The sequence below is a fragment of the Parasteatoda tepidariorum genome, chromosome 1 (assembly GCF_982258835.1).
Source record: "Parasteatoda tepidariorum strain Cologne lab strain chromosome 1, Ptep-v5.0, whole genome shotgun sequence".
Classification (NCBI taxonomy): Eukaryota; Metazoa; Arthropoda; class Arachnida; order Araneae; family Theridiidae; genus Parasteatoda; species Parasteatoda tepidariorum.
The window spans coordinates 70,702,085-70,723,843 of NC_141755.1; the positions used below are offsets into that span (position 1 = coordinate 70,702,085).

General features: G+C 31.2%; 1 protein-coding gene across 1 annotated transcript in view; it reads left to right on the plus strand.

Moving 5' to 3' along the window:
- The window catches only part of LOC107456282 (neutral ceramidase), a 122,032-nt gene extending 101,722 nt beyond the window's left edge, over window positions 1-20,310 (plus strand). The window contains exons 10-17 of the mRNA XM_016074112.4: window positions 2,887-2,968; window positions 6,098-6,210; window positions 6,318-6,412; window positions 8,200-8,239; window positions 9,805-9,900; window positions 13,778-14,071; window positions 18,105-18,193; window positions 20,103-20,310. Of these exons, the coding sequence (XP_015929598.3) occupies window positions 2,887-2,968; window positions 6,098-6,210; window positions 6,318-6,412; window positions 8,200-8,239; window positions 9,805-9,900; window positions 13,778-14,071; window positions 18,105-18,193; window positions 20,103-20,301 (1,008 nt within the window). The 3' untranslated portion in view covers window positions 20,302-20,310. The remainder of the gene's footprint in view (window positions 1-2,886; window positions 2,969-6,097; window positions 6,211-6,317; window positions 6,413-8,199; window positions 8,240-9,804; window positions 9,901-13,777; window positions 14,072-18,104; window positions 18,194-20,102) is intronic.
- The last annotated feature ends 1,449 nt before the right edge of the window (window positions 20,311-21,759 follow it).

The window sequence follows — 21,759 nt, forward strand, 5'->3', positions numbered from 1 at the left end:
CTTATTTAAAAAAAAATTGATTTTCAGTGATTTATAGTTCTTTTCCTCATAAAAATTAACGTTCATATCTTTTTTCTACAGTGGTAAGCTTGACGTAGTTTCCTTTGAAACTATAAAAAATAAATAAATAAATTATTTTTTATTCTTTTTTTCCTTAGAGTCAAACTTTTCTTAGCTGGGATGTGTTAAAATTATGATTATTAATGTAAATTTTAACAGAAATAAGAAATTAATTATTTTATGAACTATTTTTAGAAAGAATTTAACTTTTCTGTCTTTCCTCATTAGTTATTTTTAATGTAATTTCTTCATTTAGAGAAGGGGTTTCCAACTTACGTGAGGCCGGGGGCCACAATTAAAAACACAAATCAAATGGCGGGCCGCAACTTCATCAAAATCTTATATGGGACTCTTTTATGTTTGAAGGAACATTAAATATTACTGTCAGATTTTTACCAAGTTGTATAAAACAAAAGTATTGAATTACAAATTAAAATAAGAAGTAGATTTTTAAAAATATTTAATTGCATATTAAAAAATACGGGTTACAATAACTTTAATGTGCACCCATGTATTAAACAATTAATGTGCAACAGATATCTAATTGTTAAGATATAAAACTTTAAAAAGGTTGGTATTGAAACTTGCATAGGTAGCACACAAAATGTTCAATGACGAAATTGAGGTTTGTCTGCTGCAACCACCAGAGACTAGATATTTACATTTTAAAATTTAAATTTTCAAATGTGTGTGTAAATATTTTCGTCCAAAATGAGTGATTTTAAAAAGTTAATTCGGAGAATTTCTTCGAGAAAGCTTCTGATACACACATGCTAAATTATAATCACAAAATACAAAAAAAAAATGAAATAAAAAAGAGCAACATACACAATTATTTTTGTTTTTGAATAAATATTTTCTTGGATGCAAAACCTGAGAAATAATTTTTTTGCACAGTGTGTATGATAAATTTCACAGAAACGAGGAAATTAGGTTTTTATTAACGAGAAAATTATTTTAAACTCATATAGATTTTTTACGAAAATTGTCAGCAAAAGAATGACAACTAATATATTTTAGTTCGCGGGCCACACAAAAAAGACTTCGCGGGCTGGAAAGCACTGGAAACCACTGATTTAGAGTGTACTTATACCGCTTTTTATCCCAAATGCAAACGCTTCCGTTTCGTCAAGTTTGATAATTCTCAAGAAAAGATTTACTAAACCTAAAAAAAGTTTTCTAACTCTAATGGTTATAAAAACGAAGCAGTTTAAACCGATGGAACTTAAATGCTTGAAATCGTGTAACTAATTTTTCATCAAAGCGTCATAAATTTGAGAGTAAATTCTGGTAACTATCGACTACTCGATTTACGATCTTGTGTATTATTCACGTTCTTATCTTACTTTACTCTGAACTGAATCAACATATTAATAAAGAAACACTCATATTTACTATAACTGATGTACAAGTCACAAAATAAGAAACGGACCACCCTGAATAATTTCTGATCTAATGATCGGATCTTCACGTTCTAGGACTCATTCTTAATTATTCGAGGTTGTTGATCTCAAATATACTAATTAATTAGTGTAGACAATATTTTAAGTTACGAAATCAGATACAAAAATGCACTTTCTCTGAATAAACATACCATTTTCTCGATGGATTTGGATTTCTGCCTACTAAAATAGAGGAGGTTGCAGTAATCTGGTAACTATGATTCCCATAGTTTGGTCAGGAGAGCGATCCAAAATTTTGATCCGTTAATGTTAATTTTTTTTTTGTTTGAATTTTTGAGAAAACGTATTTTTAAAATTCTATATCTCAGGAACTATTCGGCCGATTTCTCTCAAATTTTGGATTTTGCCATGTAAAATTTAATGCTTTAAAATGATGTTAAAAGCTGCATACTTTTCAGTTTAAAATGCTTTCGATCATTATTAAATAAAATAATAAAAAATAATAAGTACTTACTAAAATTTATATTTTGCATGGAATTATCTCTGAATAAATAAATTTTATAATTGCTTGCAAAGGTTTTTTAATTCGTTTAGAAAGTTCTCGAGATATGGCGAAATACGTAAAAATTAAAATTAACATTAAGAGGTCCAGACATTGAATCGCTCTCCTGACCAAACTATGTGGACCCTATTTCCCTGATTGGACTACCTCCTATATATTGCGGATGCGAAAACTGAATCTGTCGGAAAAAAAAGTATGTTTATTCAGAGAAAGTACTTTTTTGTGTCTGTATCGTCTACACTAATTAATTCGCCTATTTCGGATCACCCCTTTGAATCATTTAGATTGAGTTCTAGAACGTGAAGATCCGATCATTAGATCAAAAATAATTCAGGGTGGTCCGTTTTTTAATTGGCGCACTGTACAAATAATAAAGAAATACTAAATTATTCTAAATTATCAGCATTCTGAAATGGTTTGTTTTGAGAATAGTATTCTGAAATATTTATTTGAATTGAGAAAAGCATTATGTTAATTTACTTTGTATTAGAATTAGTATTATAAAATATTTATTTGAATAGCATTCTGAAATATCTGTTTTAATTTCGAATAGTATGCTGAAATATATATTTGAATTTCAAATTATATTGTGAAATATTTATTTGATTTGTGAATGGTATTCTGAAATATTTCTCTGAATTGAGAATATTTTATTCTAAAATATTTATTAGAAATGAGAATAACATTCTGAGATATTTGTTTGACTTGAAACAAGTGATTTGAAATACTTATTTAAATTGAGAATAGTATTCGGAAATATTTATTTGAATCCAGATTAATACCTCGCTATATTTACTTGAATTCAGAATGGTTTAAATTTTTATGTATGAATTAAGAATTTATTTAAATTTTAATTTATAGGCAACAACGTGTAAACCGTCTATGGGTTACAGTTTCGGTGCCGGAACGACGGACGGACCAGGAGGTTTTGATTTTAAACAAGGTATTTATATTTAATTTATTATTAATATTAACAAATGTTTTGACTTGTTTTTGACAAATAATAATAATTCAAAAGTCTACTCGGATGAATTATTAATACATACCACTTTAAATTTATGCAACAAAAATGCACTAAAAATAACTGAAAATTAAGTTAAACTAATAACAATTTTATTCCCTTAAAATGGGGCAATAAAAACATATTCGATGCAATTTGCACTTTCTTTAATTTACTTTCTTTTTAATCTTGGTAAAAAGTGCTGTCAGAAAATGTTGCACTTGACGGTTCAAAAATAATATTTGAGGTTAAAACATTGTAAGAATTTGAAACATAATAAAATTCAAGTACAGAAATAATCGAATTAAAAGTTTCCAAACCAGTTTGATTGTCAGAAGAAAGGGAAAAGCAGCGAATCTCGATAAGGGAGGATTATTAGAAACTTGTTTTTATTTTCTGAGTGCCGTCTAATGGTAATTAATCCTGATTATGATTCGCAGATTTTAATAAATTTTTATCAGTTAAATATAAATTTTTACTATGTACTGGGTTCAAAAATTTTGCCGGGTCCGAGTACCCGCTGAAAATTTAATACTTTATCCCACCGCTTCGGGTACCCAGAATAAATATATATACCAGCGGGATATAGAAAGTGATAGATGGAAAAAATTATAATATATTAAGGTGTATGTTAAAAAAAATTTATTATGCTAGCTGACTCTTATTTCTTAAAAATTAATTATAGTTCCAAATGAAAATCTTTAGGCTAATTATCTAGCTACCACTTTTTATTCATTTCTTAAATTTGGAGTCACATTTTACTTTACTGTACTGAATGTAAGTTTATTCAATATAGTTACTTAAAGATTGCTCGATTCCTAATTGATGAGTTACATAAATCTGTTTCTACCAATTCTAAAAATAGGAGATTTTAAATTTTTTTATGCCAAATTTTCATTTCTCTTTCCACGCACTCTTAATTATCAGAATTTTAAGAAACTTGGTTTCAGGAGCTATTTTCGCATGATAAATCGAATGCTATAAAAAAAAATTTCACAGAAAAATACGTTTTTTTCTTCAAAATAAACAGTTAGCTGCTAGATATAATTGAAGAGATTTCTTTGAGATATTACCATTATACTTTACAGAATAAAAATCCGGTCCACCATTCAAAAGTTATAAAAATAATTCTCTTTTTTTCCGACTCTGCATTGTATTTTTCTACAGTCATCTTTGAATTTCATTCATTATGATTTTATTTAATTTAAATATCAATGTAATTCCATATTTTTAATTTTGTATTTATTTGACTATCATATTAATTCAGTTAAAATAGTTTCTGGCATTAGATTTCTGAATGTATATTTTCTACTCTTTAGCGAACGTATTTCGTTATCCCAAAGGTGCCCACAATACCATGATTTCTCCGAATTAAAATTCTGCACAAGTGTAAAAATATGCCGTGCATTAGGTAGTTAATTCAGCTTGATTGTTAAGAAACTGATGAAATACATGAATTTCAAAAAAGTTCAATTATTTTCAAAATAATTTATTTAAATGTTATTAAAAACCTAAGAATGATTGTGCCGAAGGTAAAAAAGTGTTGGCCAGGTTTGATTATGGGTTGTGAAATTCTTTTGCCAGGTCCGGGTAATATCTGGGAAGTAAAAAAAAACCCTGACCGGTTATCGGGTAAAAGCTCATTACCCGGTACATCCTTAATTTTAATCTCTGTATACGTATATCTTTTTCTTCATATTTTATATGGATTCGAAAAATATAATTTTAATCCCTGTGTACGCATATCTTTTTCTTCATATTTTATATGGATTCGAAAAATATAATTTTAATCCCTGTGTACGCATATCTTTTTATTCATATTTTATATGAATTCGAAAAATATAATTTTAATCCCTGTGTACGCATATCTTTTTCTTCATATTTATACGGATTCGAAAAATATAATTTTAATCCCTGTGTACTCATATCTTTTTCTTCATATTTTATATGGATTCGAAAAATATAATTTTAATCCCTGTGTACGCATATCTTTTTATTCATATTTTATATGAATTCGAAAAATATAATTTTAATCCCTGTGTACGCATATCTTTTTCTTCATATTTATATGGATTCGAAAAATATAATTTTAATCCCTGTGTACCCATATCTTTTTCTTCATATTTTATATGAATTCGAAAAATATAATTTTAATCCCTGTGTACGCATATCTTTTTCTTCATATTTTATATGGATTCGAAAAATATAACTTTAATCCCTGTGTACGCATATCTTTTTCTTCATATTTATATGGATTCGAAAAATATAATGTAGCGTATCTACCACTACAAAATTACAACTACAATTCACTAGTATATAAGACATGTTAACTCGACTCTATGTCGGAGTAACTTTTCATAGATGAAGGTTGACATGGTCTGTAACTACTCTCCCCACATTGGTGACCTTCGGACGTGATGTGAACACGCCTACCTTGGCAAAAACGTCCACTTTGATTTGGATACGCCTACATCGGCAGTAACGCCTACTTCGTTGGATGGTCTACATTGAACAGTTGACTTGTGACTGCATCATTATCCACTTCCTCACGCAGTTGCTACTCAGTCTCATCTCGATCACACACAACGTTGACTTGCATACACTCGACTGCTAACGGCAACACAGGAGCGACTACAACAGTGAAGTTAATACGCCTCTCACATTCAGCACTCAAAAAAATACGGTGATCTTAATACAGCTCTCCCGGCTTCGCACAAAACAGCAATGAATCAACTAGTGGCATCCATTCATCGAATTCTATCATAGCTATAATTCTAGTGGGGGAGTACTGTAGCGTATCTACCACTACAAAATTACAACTACAATTCACTAGTATGTAAGACATGTTAACTCGACTCTATGTCGGGGTACCTTTTCATAGATGAAGGTTGACATGGTCTGTAACTACTCTCCCCACAATAATTTTAAACCATGATTGCGAATGATTGGGAGATTTTTCATGACTGAATAATAGGCGATGTTAACGATTTTGAACATTCTGTATATTTCATTCAAAAATAGTTTGTTCACATTGTTTGCCATTAGGTTTATGATAAAAAAATCTGACTCTAGGAACAAAATCAGGAAGTATGATATGGAATTTAGTACGAGATTTAATTGCATCCCCTAGTAAAGAACTCAAAGAGTGCCAAAAACCAAAGCCAATTTTGTTACCAACAGGTGAGGTAAGAATACCCTCCTTTTATCCTCATAATTTTTATTTCATAAATATATTATTTTCTGAATCGTGTACTTGAATATATAAAATATACATTCGAATATTTTTTTTTAGATGACGTTCCCCTACCAGTGGCAACCATTTATAGTCCCAACTCAGATATTGAAAATTGGGCAACTAGTAATGGTGTCGGTTCCTGCTGAATTTACGTAAATAATTATTCTTTTCTGGTAGAAATGTTTTTACCTCGGTACTTAAAAATACTTTTCAGCACGTTTCCTTTCTCATCTTTTAAATATACAGGATTATTCTAAAAAGATAAGCAAAATTTTAGGAAGTGATAGTACACACCCAGGGAAACAATTTTTATCAAAGAATGCATGGTCGAAAACAAAATGCAAAGGTGCTGGCGTATTTGGAAAGTTGTTTGATGCAAACGTGAAAGCTCCATTCCTGTTGCGAGTTACTGCGCTACGTTACTTGTCGCCAATCTTTCGGCCGCTGCAGTGAAAGTTTGTGATATGTCTGGTGTGTTTCAAAATGTTCGTCTATCTTTTCTTCGCCGTTGTACTGCGTGCATAGTTGCTGCCGGCCACTGTTTTGAACACTTAATGTAATCACACGCCATTAAATTTGCTTTTATAACTTAACTTCATCGTTCTTTGTGTGTTTTTGCCTCATATAAGAACATAAACTTTGACGCCCTCTAGCGGTTTTGCTCTTTGCTTTCGACCATGCATTCTTTGATAAAAATTGTTTGCTTGGGTGTGTACTCTCATTTCCTGAAATTGTGCCGATCTTCTTAGTACTTTTGCAAAATTGAAAGAAAATTATTTTGTAGTCAGTTTAAAAGTATTAGAGATGTTTTTTAATGCCTTTCTGCTGAAGAAAATAAAAAAAATATAATAAAATAAGTCCATTAAACTGGAACTTAATTTTTTAATATGTGTAAAATTTTTAATAAATATTTAACCGATTAAAGCAGCCAAAAGTTTTAAAACTTTAAAGAAGAAAGGTTTATGGATGATTTTAAAAAACACTTCCAATTTAACGAGATATTTTTATTTAGATGAAAATCATTTTAAATCCCTCATTTTTAATTCGCATGTAGTTTAATTAATCTAAACAATGCAGTCTTCAATAGATTTTCAAATATGTGTTGAAAAAATTAATCTCAAACACTTTTCGTTTTTGTAAATTATGGTTTTTCTGCGCTTTGGAATTTTGTGCTAATTTCATTATCAATATAGAAAAACGTTAGCTGAAGGTACGTACAAACTTACAACAATTAGGAAAAAAAATTTTTTTGTTTGTTTGTTTGTTTAAAAGCGTTATTTCATGGAGTGTATGGGAAACAGCCTTAAAATACAGTAAAATAAATACATTTGCTTCACAAAACAGAGTAAATTTTCGGGACAAATACAGCAGTTGGAATAATTGCGATTTATTATTTAAATTTTTCAATTCCAAGTTTGTATTGTCCGGTTGTCAGAGAAAATTTTAAGGTATAAAAGGTACTCCATGTTTTCAAACGTATCTACGCCCAATTTGGTGTGGATTCCAATTTGGTGTACGGACCAATTACGGATTTGTATAGTATACATAAGCAAAAATATTCTGTTTTATTTATATCGATTAAGAAAACTATAACTAATCCAAGTGCTTTGACACTTAAATTTAAGAAATTTCAAGAAGTTGAGTTAATCGATAACCCTGAACGGCTCAAATGATGATACGTCAGTTTTTGACGATGATGCGGTCGACTGGATAGTGAATGTCAACATTCGAACTCAAATGTCCTTTAGCCTTATGTCAGCCAGATAAGCGGTCGGCTCGACCGAGAATGTCAACATTTGAAGTCAACTGCCATATAGCCTTATGTTAGTCAGCTAAGGAAGTGGTGGAGTGAGAGTTAAACTTTTTAGCCTTTTACCGTTTTCATGACTCTAATATTACTGCATTACCAAAAGATGAAAATATCTTTGCAATTTTTTAGGACTATGTCAGGAAGAAGAACACGCCATGCAGTGAAAAAGGTAAATAAAAACTTTTATTTGAAAAAATAGACAAAGCTAATATTTAAAAGTCTACTTATCATTGTTTCATTAATTTAACAACATTTTGCAATCGCGTCTTTGTATTTTTTTTCCTTTATAGTTTTTTCCTTCAAAACAAATTTCAAAATATCCTTTTTTAAGTTCTAAATGTGGAGTAAGGCGAAGAATATAACTATAAACTACTAAAAAATTCCATGATTTCGATTTTTTTTTCGTAATTTATTAATAAACCAGTATTTATTTAGTATTCGCTGGACATCATTCATCGCTGGTATTCATTTGAATTTCAAATCTGGATTAATTCCGATTCCAAATCTAGATAATTTGGATTAATTCCGAATAAGCTCCATTTTGGAGCAGGTTCCTTCGTTTGGATTAGGGCTTGGATATATGAAGCGCTAATAATCTTTTCGTCTCGTCTCAGTTAATCCTACTACTATGTATCATTACTAGGTTACCTTCTCACGCTGTATTCAAATGATTCGTCTCACATTTCTTTTAGTTTATACTGCTTAATTATACATAAATTTTACAATACATGTTTTGATAAGTTATATTTATTTTTTTATAATTTTCTTCGGTTTTTAATCATCCAACAGAATTTAATGTTTAGAAAAAGTATATATTAATGTATAAGAAATAATATTGATTAGTTATATGTACTCATTTTATGACCGCTTCTGAAAAATGACACCTTTTTAAAACGCGTTATATGCATCAAGTTTTATTATAAAAGTAGTCTTTACAATTCGGTTAAAAATATTTCGAAGAAAAAGTTGAGGGTTTATCATTTACCACGTAATTAAGGTACCTATGATGCAGTTAAATATTTCCAATAGGAATGATAGTTTAACCAAATTTTGTTTAAACTAGTTTAATATTCTCGTTTGCTACTACTTTATGTGCACAATAACCGTAATAATTTCATTTCAATACTTGAATCGGTCTACCCTTTCAAATAAGAATTTCATGAATATTTCGATAGTTAAAAATCGTACATTCAGAAATCAAGACAATAAGTAAGTATGGACTCATATTGCGCAAGTGAGAGTGAATTTAATTTTTGCCATAATCGAACTTTAAGATCCTGAGTATTTGAGTTACGAGTGCATAAAAATTTTATTTTGCTATGTATTTGTCAGCTGAAATATCATAGCGATTGACAAAAGTTAGAAATTACAACTTTATTTCTCGAGAATTTTAACTAATTCCATTCAAAGTTTGTATTTTTGCATGAAAAATACCTTTTGCATTCACTATTTCACAATTATGCAACGATTTTAATATTACATACAAATATCCTGTGATAAAATAAGCTTTTATTTTAATTAATGTATGCCTCTCAAATCATTATTTATAATCAATAAACAGGTAGGCTTTTTTTACGTCTCCAATCTTTATTATTACTTCCAATTATGAAATAGGCTCTTATTTTACATACATATCCATTTCTTATCATTGTTTCTAATTATTTACACAGACTCGTATCTTAATTTATATGTGTGTAATTAATTCATACTATAGAATTGCAGTTTTAAATTTAGATTTTGGACAAATGCTCTTCTGTTGATAATAAAGTTGTTATAGCTGGACTTAGCAATACTTACTCGTCATACGTCACAACATATGAAGAATATCAGGTAATAAATAGTTTTCCAGTTTATGAGTATTTATTTTACCGCTAATGTGATTTTAGTTCAGATTTTTTATCCTTTTAAGGTTAGCCACGAGTCGACTAAGTTTAAAAGGAAAAACGTTTATTTTGATATTTTATTCTTTTTTGATCCCCCATTAGAGTAAATTATATTGCAATAATGATTTTCTCAAATATCTACCACGTGTTTATTTATTTATTTTTTAACTGTTACTTTCAGCACGCAATGCCCAAACAACTGATCGATTTTCTAACTAAGCAAAATCGAATTCAGGAAAGTGGCATTGATCCTGTCTAATTTTCTAGAAATCAATACCTGCTTAAAAAGTTGCCAATTTGTCCCCCTCTTTCCCCCCTCTCTTTCATTGTTCTCATTTTTAAATTCAGGTTAACGAAGGCGATGCTTTCATAAACCATTTTTTGATGGTGTTAAAGAGACTTAGGGCGGTAATTTGTTTAATAAATTTTAGACTTATATTTTTTAACAAAAAGTCTACTGTTATTGAGAAATTGAAAAGTGCGTGTAATTTGTTCCCAACGGACACAAGAGAAGCATGGTCAGGAGATCCAAAATTGACAATTTATTAAAATATAACATAGCCAAAGCAAAGCCAACCCCGCATATAAAAATTGGGTTTAAAAAATACCTTGGCTATCACGAATCGCCAACAAATTTCTGAGAATTATTACAACCATGCAACTGAAACATTTTTGCAGTTAGAAATTTCGAATCAAAAAGTTATAAATAGATTTTTGTTTTCAATTAGGCCGACAGTGAATTAATAATCTGCATTAGTAATAAAATAAAAAGTATCTGTTACATTGATCTATAAAAAAATAATAAATATTTTATGTTCGTTTTAAAAGCTTAAGTCTTTGATTTTTTTAAATATAATTCGATTAATAAAATAAGCTTAAGTAATTACTCGTAAATATATTTTAAAGGATAGGAAATAAATATGTAATGCCAATTGTGACATCACAACATCATACTGCGTATAACTGATTAATCAGTTTCTATGAGAAGATTTGATATGAATGTAAAGTCTTGTTAAAATGGATATGTTCAGAACAGAACAACACTCAGTAATAGTGACAGAAGGTGTGAGAAATGTGGATATTTATCGACGAATGATTGTAGTCTATGACGGACTCTGTCCATCTGTGGCAGTCTGTTTTGAAAAAAAATGATATTAAAGCTTTTGTGAATGACGTGCATCAATTTTGGATGTGTCAAGATTTCAGACAAAAAAAAAGCAATGGTTTTTCATAATTCCAATGCTGATGAAATGATTATATGCATTGTGAAATGGAAATATTAATTATTTGAAATGTCTGTTGCCTTTTTTTCTGAAATAAGTAAAGAAATGGCACTTTCGCAACTAAAAGTCGTACTACTTCGCATTTTTTCTGATGTGGACACATGCTTTTATTTCATCTTTACTATTGACTTTTTGCATTCTAGTGTGCACTGGTATCTTAAGGTTATGCATAACTCGTCAAATGTGGAAGAACGTAAGTAAACATTCATAAAACTGTACCAAATCACTTGTAGGGACTCGTCGGATAATGATAGGGAAAACACGTGGGATTTGTCTTCGCCCAAGGAACCTCACTGGAAGACATCATCGCCCTTCAAAAAGAGACACTGTGGGGGTAGGCACAATGTTGCATGGCCATCACACAGTCCTATATCTCGTTGACAAGGGTCTAAAAAGTATGGAAACAAAGTCCTTGAGTCAGTATTGAGGTGATGTTGGTCTTGATTCATATTTATGGATGACAATATGTCTTATCGTTTGATCTTGGTTGTCGATCTTCTTGAAAGTGAAAAAATTAAGCTTACTCAATGTCCTGCTCACTCTCCTGCTCTTAATTTTACTGAAAATTAATTTTATTCTTAATTTTATTGAGAGATTGTTGTTGTGGCTTTTCCTTCAACTGTCTGACGAAGTCAGACAAGGTCCATTAGACCATTAACCCTCAGAAAATAGAGAACCAAAAAGGGAGAAGCTATAAGTCTTCCCTGGAAAGACCCAAGCAGTCCAGGATGTGTTCTGCAGAGACCTGCTGAGCATGAATAACATTTAGAGCAGAGTACAAAGATCTTCTTACTCTCAACGAACGAGAGACTCTTTGCGTGTTCACTTGTCAATCTAGAAAATGGGCTCGTGAGGCTCTGTCCCATTATTGAGAGGAAGGTGTTTGATAAATTAATTGCAGTTCTTCCACACAGTTCATCATTGAACTGTATTACTTTTAGTCAAATATGAGTATTTCACAAAAGTCCAAGATTATAATTAGAACTTATTTTCATTTTGTACTAAGAAAGGATGGATGTTATAGGATGGATGGTTCTTCTTCGGTGGCATTTTGAAGTTCATCATTGAACTGTATTACTTTTAGTCAAATATGAGTATTTCACAAAAGTCCAAGATTATAATTAGAACTTATTTTCATTTTGTACTAAGAAAGGATGGATGTTATAGGATGGATGGTTCTTCTTCGGTGGCATTTTGAAGTTCATCATTGAACTGTATTACTTTTAGTCAAATATGAGTATTTCACAAAAGTCCAAGATTATAATTAGAACTTATTTTCATTTTGTACTAAGAAAGGATGGATGTTATAGGATGGATGGTTCTTCTTCGGTGGCATTTTGAAGTTCATCATTGAACTGTATTACTTTTAGTCAAATATGAGTATTTCACAAAAGTCCAAGATTATAATTAGAACTTATTTTCATTTTGTACTAAGAAAGGATGGATGTTATAGGATGGATGGTTCTTCTTCGGTGGCATTTTGAAGTTCATCATTGAACTGTATTACTTTTAGTCAAATATGAGTATTTCACAAAAGTCCAAGATTATAATTAGAACTTATTTTCATTTTGTACTAAGAAAGGATGGATGTTATAGGATGGATGGTTCTTCTTCGGTGGCATTTTGAAGTTCATCATTGAACTGTATTACTTTTAGTCAAATATGAGTATTTCACAAAAGTCCAAGATTATAATTAGAACTTATTTTCATTTTGTACTAAGAAAGGATGGATGTTATAGGATGGATGGTTCTTCTTCGGTGGCATTTTGAAGTTCATCATTGAACTGTATTACTTTTAGTCAAATATGAGTATTTCACAAAAGTCCAAGATTATAATTAGAACTTATTTTCATTTTGTACTAAGAAAGGATGGATGTTATAGGATGGATGGTTCTTCTTCGGTGGCATTTTGAAGTTCATCATTGAACTGTATTACTTTTAGTCAAATATGAGTATTTCACAAAAGTCCAAGATTATAATTAGAACTTATTTTCATTTTGTACTAAGAAAGGATGGATGTTATAGGATGGATGGTTCTTCTTCGGTGGCATTTTGAAGTTCATCATTGAACTGTATTACTTTTAGTCAAATATGAGTATTTCACAAAAGTCCAAGATTATAATTACAACTTATTTTCATTTTGTACTATCTAATACTAAAACACGTTTTCTAGATTCGGAGATATGGCAACATTATTTTTTGCGACACATCTGAACTTTGTTCTGTCGATTCCTAATGATTTACAAAAATCACATGAAGATTAAAAATAATAATAGTAAACATCATAATAATTGTCGTGTTCCAATCTTAAATTTCAAAAAGAGTATGTCATATTTGGGGCTTTTACCCTGTATGGGATGAAATTGAAACTTCACTTCGGTTTAAAGACACTGTCATGGCTTTCTTTTATTACTTTACTTGTCGAAACTTACTCAACTGTGCACAATAATTAAAATTAAGTTGGACATTGAATTAATGCAGTAATAAAACAAACTTTAACTTATAATGCTGTTATTAAATTTTTTTTGCCTTATTTTGTAGGTACAACGTTATGAGGGAGCATCAACAATATATGGTCCTCACACATTGCAAGCATACATTGAGGAATACAAAACATTAGCAAGAGCTTTGTGTACAGGTGAAAAATTACCTGACGGACCTAGACCAAAGAACCTTTTAGATAAACAAATTTCCCTGCAAGCTGGAGTCATATATGACACAGCATATTATGGAAAGAGTTTTGGCGATGTTATGAAGGATGCTCAAAGTAAATACTATCCCGGTGACGAAGCAAATGTAACATTCGTCAGTGGACATCCAAGAAACGATCCTATGGTAGGTAGACTCTAATTTTTGTTATTTCATATTTTGGTAGAAGCTCTTCAATTATGTTCATTTGCTATAAATCAGCAATTAAATCATCCAACCTATTACATCAAATCGAGTAAGTTAAATTTAATAAAATCAATATCCTTGAGACTAAAGAATTATTTTTTTAAGAGAATAAACTAATGGATCCGAATGAATTTCGTAGTGTGATTTCGTCAATTTGACTAAATTTTTCTGCCCATTTTTTTAAAAATTAGACTTTTTTGAAAATATATTAAAAGTTGACAGTTCTTTAACGAGATTGCCATCCGTCTTATAAATTTATAATAATGGTATTTAACTGACGTGGTACGAATTTATATTCTTAAAATCAAAGTCTAGTGTTCAACTAGTATTCAACACCTGTAGAGATACCTGAAAATTTAGATATGTGATATGCTCATCCCCACTGACTTCGGAATCCGGGACTTAGCCTAGTAATGATTATACCCAGTGTTTAAGAATTAACAGTTAAGTACGAAATTCTTCGTTTAGTTTTCAAATGTGAATAGAAAAATGACAAGGCGCATTTCAAACTATGTTCATTTTCTTAAACGCGCATTTCGAGCTGTGTTTAGAATAGAAAATTCACCGACAAATTTAAAACCAAGGCTTAAAAATTCATCAAACTTGTAAAAGTTTGACCTCTAGGAGTATGTTAAGACATGAAAGCCTAAGTTAATAACATTTTGCATATCAGCATTCAATATTGCAAAATTAATTGGAAAATTACTTAAACATTCTTGCAGAAAACTAAGGTTGTTTTTGTTTAAAAAAGCTCTGTCAAATTAAGAGGCGCAGAAACTATCGAAATAAAAATTTACGTAAGATTACAAAAAAACAAAGATATTCCTATAATTATATTTATCAAAATACTTGCTGAATGCATGCAAAATAGCTGAACGAACTAACATTTTTTTTCTTCTAAACTTTTAAAAAAGGACTTTCCATACAGCCGCACTTGAAGTTAATCATTATCAACCGAGTATTTGATACAAGTTTACAAATTTTAAATTTAAAGGAAATGAATACCTAAAAACATTTGTGAAATATTACGAAGATTTTTTTTCTTGGATTTCTAAAATCGTTCAAAAAATGCGAAGCGTTGAAGGGTTAAAAAATTAAGTTCAAACAATACATTTCATATGTAATAACTCACTATAATAATATTGATTGGTTCGTAGAAATAAAAATAACTTACGAATCAGCATTACGCTTTGCTTATTTAATTACATATTAATCTAGAGTAGGGGTTTCCAACTTATATGAGGCCGGGGGCCGCAATTAAAAACACCAACCAAATGGCGGGCAGCAACTTTATCAAAATTTTATATAGGAGTCATATATGTTTGAAGGAACATTAAATATTACAGTCAGATTTTTATCAAGTTGTTCAAAACAAAAGTACTGAGTTACAAATTAAAAGTGGAAATAAATTTTTACCCTGGAAGTAAATTTTTAGCACCGTTGGTATGTTAAATTTCACAGAAATGAAGAAATTAGGTTTTTTTTAACAAAGAAAAGTACTTTAAACCCATATAAAAGTTTCATCAAAATTGTCTGCAAAAAAATGACAGCTAATATATTTCAGTTCGCGGGCCACAAAGAAAGGCTTCGCGGGCCGCCAGTTGGTAACCACTGATCTAGAGCATTGCGAAAGAATATGCGAAAAAAACCTTTTGTAAACAACATTTTGAAGTTTATATGCATTCCAAAACTAATTTTCTCAAATTCACTAAATTATTGTTCACTGGTTATCATAAATTAAGGAAAAATCACAAAAATAGCGATAACTCTTTCAAAAGTAAGCCAAACCGTGCAAAATTTGCATATGTTGTCCACTAAGAGTAGCTGAGTAAAATTGCAATATGCAAATTAGTGGCGCTGCACTCGGCTTACGTCATCTGCCTGGAGCATAAAAGTCCAAGTTTGAGAGAAAGCACACAAATTTTACTGTGATTGCGACATTGAAAATCTGAGATAGCCAATTCGTAATAATGACCTCTAGGCATCATTTGCCTGAAGAACTACGATGGAGAGCCATCGGGAGACTAGAGGCAGGGCAGAGTCAATCAGAAGTGGCCAGATGGCTAAATGTGAGTCCATCTGTGGTTCATAGACTTTGGAGGCAATTTCAAACCACAGATTCGGCATCTAGGAGGTTCAGTCAAGGACGGCCAACTGTTACGACCAGTGCCGATGACCGATATTTGACATTAAGTGCACACAGGAATAGAACCGCTACTCCGACACATCTTAGATCCTCTCTTGCTGCAGCCACCGGAAGGTTGGTGTCAACGTCAACTGTGCGCAGAAGGCTCCACGAAGGTGGTCTGTATGCGAGACGACCAGCCATTTGCGTGCCGCTCACATCACGCCATAGGAGAGACCGTTTGCAGTGGGCCCGACAACATGTCCACTGGACGTCAGATCAATGGAGGCCTGTTCTCTTTACGGATGAGTCCAGGTTTAGTCTAGAAAGTGACAGTAGACGTTATTTGATATGGAGAGAACCTGGGACCCGTTATCATCCATCAAACATCCGTGAAAGAGATGCATACGGAAGAGGCAGTGTCTGTGTTTGGGGAGGCATATCCTTAGGAGGGCGCACATACCTCCATGTCTTTCCAAGGGGAACCGTGAATGCTCAGGTTTATCGAGACAACATCCTTGATGCTTATGTGCGCCCATATGCCGGGGCAATTGGTGATTGCTTCCTGTTACAGGACGATAATGCAAGACCACACAGAGCTCGCATTGTTGATGATTATCTTCAACAGGAAACAATTACTCGCATGGAGTGGCCAGCTCGATCCCCGGACTTGAATCCTATCGAGCACGTTTGGGATGCTCTAGGGAGGCGTGTATCTGCCATCAATCCGCCCCCTCAGACCCTTGCCACGCTTGCAACTGCTTTACAAGAGCAATGGCTCTCACTTCCTATTGAACTGATAGACCGCATAATTGAAAGCATCACACATCGCTGTTTGTGCTGTATTGCTTCTAGAGGCAATCATATTCCATATTAAAGGTACTTTTTCTATTGCAAACCGATACTTCCAATTTGTTTATTTTATACATGTGCTAATTTCTATACTACTATTAATGTCTGATAATTTCTTTTTATGTTGTTTAATACCTTACTATGTGTTGTATATTGTGGGTAAGTTTCATAAAATTCCATGTGTAATTTCTTGAGTTATCGCGATTTTTGTGAATTTTCCTTAATTTATGATAACCAGTGTATATTTCCATTCAAAGTTCTTCAGTTACGTTCATTTAATAATAATTAGCACTGAAATCGAGTAAGTAATTTAAGGAAGAACAATTTTGACATCGTTGAGATTACCGTTAAAAAATTCATTAATTTGAGACCAAAGTTGAAACATTTGTTTCGTCAGCATGAGTCTGACATTCGACAAGAGCAAGGCTAAATGATTTGTGCAAATTTCACTTCTAGTGATCTAGCTTAAAAGCATTGTTAAACTATTAAAAGTCAGGCGACTGCAAGACCATGGTTAAAGAATTTAAGATTCTCGCCTCTTTGCGTAAAGCCTCTGCAGGTTAGTCCCCCAAAATGACCTCAACAAACTTGAGTTTGTTCTACTTCTTGATGTATGAGTTCCCTTACATTTTAGACTCGAGTTTGCAGTTGATGATCTATTTAATGAAGCAGGAAAAAATAAAATACCATCTATAAGGATTGGCAGTTGAGAGTTATAATAAAAGCATGATGTCGGAAATTACGATCTGTGGATGAAGGAATGGATGTATAAATGGGTCCGCCTTATAAACGGGCTGTGACGCGTGTGTGGCTGAATTCTTGGCCCTAGAATTGGCACCACTGAAAAACACGAAACGCACCCTCAGCCTTAAATTCCCTTAGTTTCACCAATAATTGCTGGTATTTGCAAGTGGCATCTGAAACAACAGCAAAATGATTTAAACCCACATTATAAAATTTTAGTTAGCATCATATCATCCTTTTTCTTAATTTCAGCTTGACAATACATTTATGACCGTTGAAAGGTTAGATCCTGCGACAGGCAACTGGAGTGTCGTGGCTACTGACTCAGATTGGGAAACAAAGTAAGTCACAACGAATAAAATTTTGATTGTTTTGCAATTGAATTATTGCATAAAATTGGTAGTAGTAAGGAAAAAACAAACAAAGTAAAATACTTTCTGAGAACCTATAATCACATCATACTGCCCTTTAACATCAATTTTATTAACATATGGCACATTTTGACTGTGATAATACTACTAATGAGGAATTCAACAGTTTTATTTATGAAATTGTTAACGCATTAATGCAGTCTTCAAATTGCAAGAAAGTAATGTATGTCAGAAAGTAATCTTTAAAAAGTACATACTTTTTGTTGCACTTTTAAATCTCAGTACTTTTGATTGTACTTCCGATACCATTTTAGTATATGAATACAAATATTCATAATGAAAATTTTAAAAAACACCATGAATTTTTTTTCTGTTATTTCTATTTTCCCAAAAGAGTTTTTTTAAAGAATTTTTTTTCAAATTTGTAAATATTTCCAAAATTATTGCAAAAGCAAACCTCATCTATAACTTAGTTTGCAATTAAATACTGCCTAAATGCAGTGTGTTCCGCTATTCGTTTCTATAAAGATCTTTAAGAACACAGAAATAAATTGTATTTAACCATAATGTAATTCTGTTTTATATTATATTCCATCACTTTTTATTAAAAGTACTAGTTGCCTCTTTTGTGCTTCTGTGAACTGTTAAGCAAAATACATGAAAGAAATGTTAAGTAGACAAGCTATAAATGGGATTCCCTTATACTAAATATTTCACTTTCCCCCAAAATATCAAAGGATAAATGACTTCAGAAGTAAATCGAATTAGAGAAAAGATTTCTGTTTTTTTTTCTTTCCTAAATTTTTATTTCTACGTGTGTTTAAAATGACGAAATTTCAACTAGAATGTAGAATTTCTTTAAAAAATAATTGCAACAGATGCTAGAATTTTCAACTTGATCTCAATAACTGATTGCTGTTACTCACAATTTTGAGATTTTACATTTTTCCGGCACACTATTAGGAGAAAAACGTTTTTTTCCCGGATTATTTTAACTTTTAGAGATACTACTACACGGATCCACTAAGATTTACCTGACAATTTCTCCTCTTTTCCTCCTGATCTATGAGAATTCGGATAAGGATAGATTCGGATAAGGATAGTATTTTTCGATTACAGAATCGCCTGTTAGGATCATGGTCTTCTAAAATATGTAATGTATATATTTCTGTAACGAATCAATTCAATTCTTTCGAAATTTTATTTAATGCAGACCTACCAAGATTAAACAAGAGCTCTATATAGCATAACTTTAAGATAACTAAAGTCTTAGAGTTATGCAAGTTTAAGCAAATTTTATACGTCATATCAAAAAAAAAAAAAAAAAAAAAGGATTAAGGGCGATAACTGTTAACTCTTCGATGTAGAATTTTTATTAAACATATTTTTCATACTTTTTTAAATATTTTGTACTAATTTCTATTTGTATTTTGTATTAATTTCTATTGTACCGGATTTTTAAGCACAATTTTGTGAGTAAATCAACAGTTTATAGTGGACCGTCAATCAATGTTGGCGAGTTCATATCACGCCCGGGCATCACCAATATGGGGAGCGTAATATCGAAAATGTCAACCTTCATCTATCAAAAGGTACCTCAAGATAGTCAAGCTAATCTGTATTATGTACTAGTGAATTACTATTTAATAATCTTAGTGGTAGGTACGCCACGTATCCCCACATGATCCACATGATTTGTGGTAGGTGCGCCGCGTATCCCCACATAATCTACATGATATAGTGGAGACACAAAAAGCATAAAGAGACACAAAATAAATAGTTGACAATTTACTAATTTAAAATCAGTTTTTAATATCCTTTTTTTTACATTTTTTTTGGTTTACAAAATTAAGTAATGACGTATGTTTTATATTCGCAGATTTCATTGGGTAAGAACAAATATGCTGTTAGGTCACAGTGAAGTAACAGCTAGTTGGCATATTCCAGAAGATGTTAAACCAGGCAAATACAGGATAAGGCATTTCGGATACAGTAAAAGTATATTCCAAAAAATTACACCATATAAAGGAGCTTCAAGTATATTTTTAGTCAAAAACAGTGTAAATAAATATCTATAAGTTATGTAACATTGTGTTTGTAGTCCTTTGATTTGAGTAAAAAAACAACAATAGCACAATAACACTTCGGAAACACAATTGAAAAGCATACTTCAGAGCCTACAAACCTTTGTATTTTTTGTTTTAGATTGCCAGTAATTTTTTTTTTTTTTTTAGAATTAAACTTTTAAACTTTTTTTATGTATAGAGAAATACAAGAATTGTAAAAAGCACTAACAATAAATGTTGACTTAAAAACAGCTATTTCAATGCTATAGATACAAGCATAAAGGTACAAAGCCTATTCTCTTGCAAAGCATAGTCTTGTCCTTGTCTATAGCACTAAAATCACAGTATGCATAATTTTTAAAGTAGAGCTTTTTAATTTCTAGTGTGATTTTAAGCTCTCTAGTTTTATATTTTTTTGAAAAGGTATTAGTGAGTCAGTTTAAAAAAAAAAGAAGTGGCCAGCAGCAAAATTATTTTACCTATTTTGTGTCAATTTGTTTAAATACTTCAGTTCTTAATGAGAATCAACAACAAAACTACCACAAAGATTAACAAAAATCATTTCAACACGATAACAAGATTGTTTTTATCTTGTATATATATATACATTTGCCCGGTATACCCTACAGTGATCTTATTTTAAGGTCAAGGGCCACTGCCCGGTATACATTTTCCCGATACTCCAAACACTGATGTTTCTTCTAATCTAATAAGTAATAAAAAATCGAATAAATGTAATTATATCCACGAATAAATTAATATCAAATCGGATGTAATAAATGTTTCAGACATTACCAAAGCGATTCTGTGACTGTCAACATTCACCGGTGAAAGTCAACAACCACCGATTTCTGTCATTCACAGTAACATGCACATCATTTACATGATAATCTCATCAGGACGTTTATTTCATACTTTGCCTAAATAGCATCCGGCATTATATATAATGCCTCGGCAAAGTATGTAATATTTCTCATATTTCATACTTTGCCTAAAAACGTCACGCATTACATATAATGCCGGGATTTCATACTTTGCCGTTCACAAATACATTTCGAAAGTAGTTTGTAATCACTACATCTTTTAAAAAGAAGTTGTTGACGTCAAAAAAAGTTTTCCTGACAACTATATTTAACATTATGTAATTATACTGCATTGTTTTCCCTAAGTGTTCTTAGAAATGAGGCTCGCCCTGTCTACCTTTGCATGAAAATAAATGCACCCTACTTGCTTTTTCGTATCCCTTTTTTATTTAGACAAAAAATACTCTTATTATTTTTATTTTAAGAAAAGAGATTGCATTAGTATAAACTAAGTTTTCGAAAAAGCATTCCTCTCTTTTTTTATTTCTAGGAAAATCTCTACTGTTATGATAAATTTTGAAAAATTGATGGAAAATAAATTAAATAAAAAGATAAACCAATGAGCTGAGTTGGGATGCTTTCTCTTTATAATACTAAAAGTTTATTT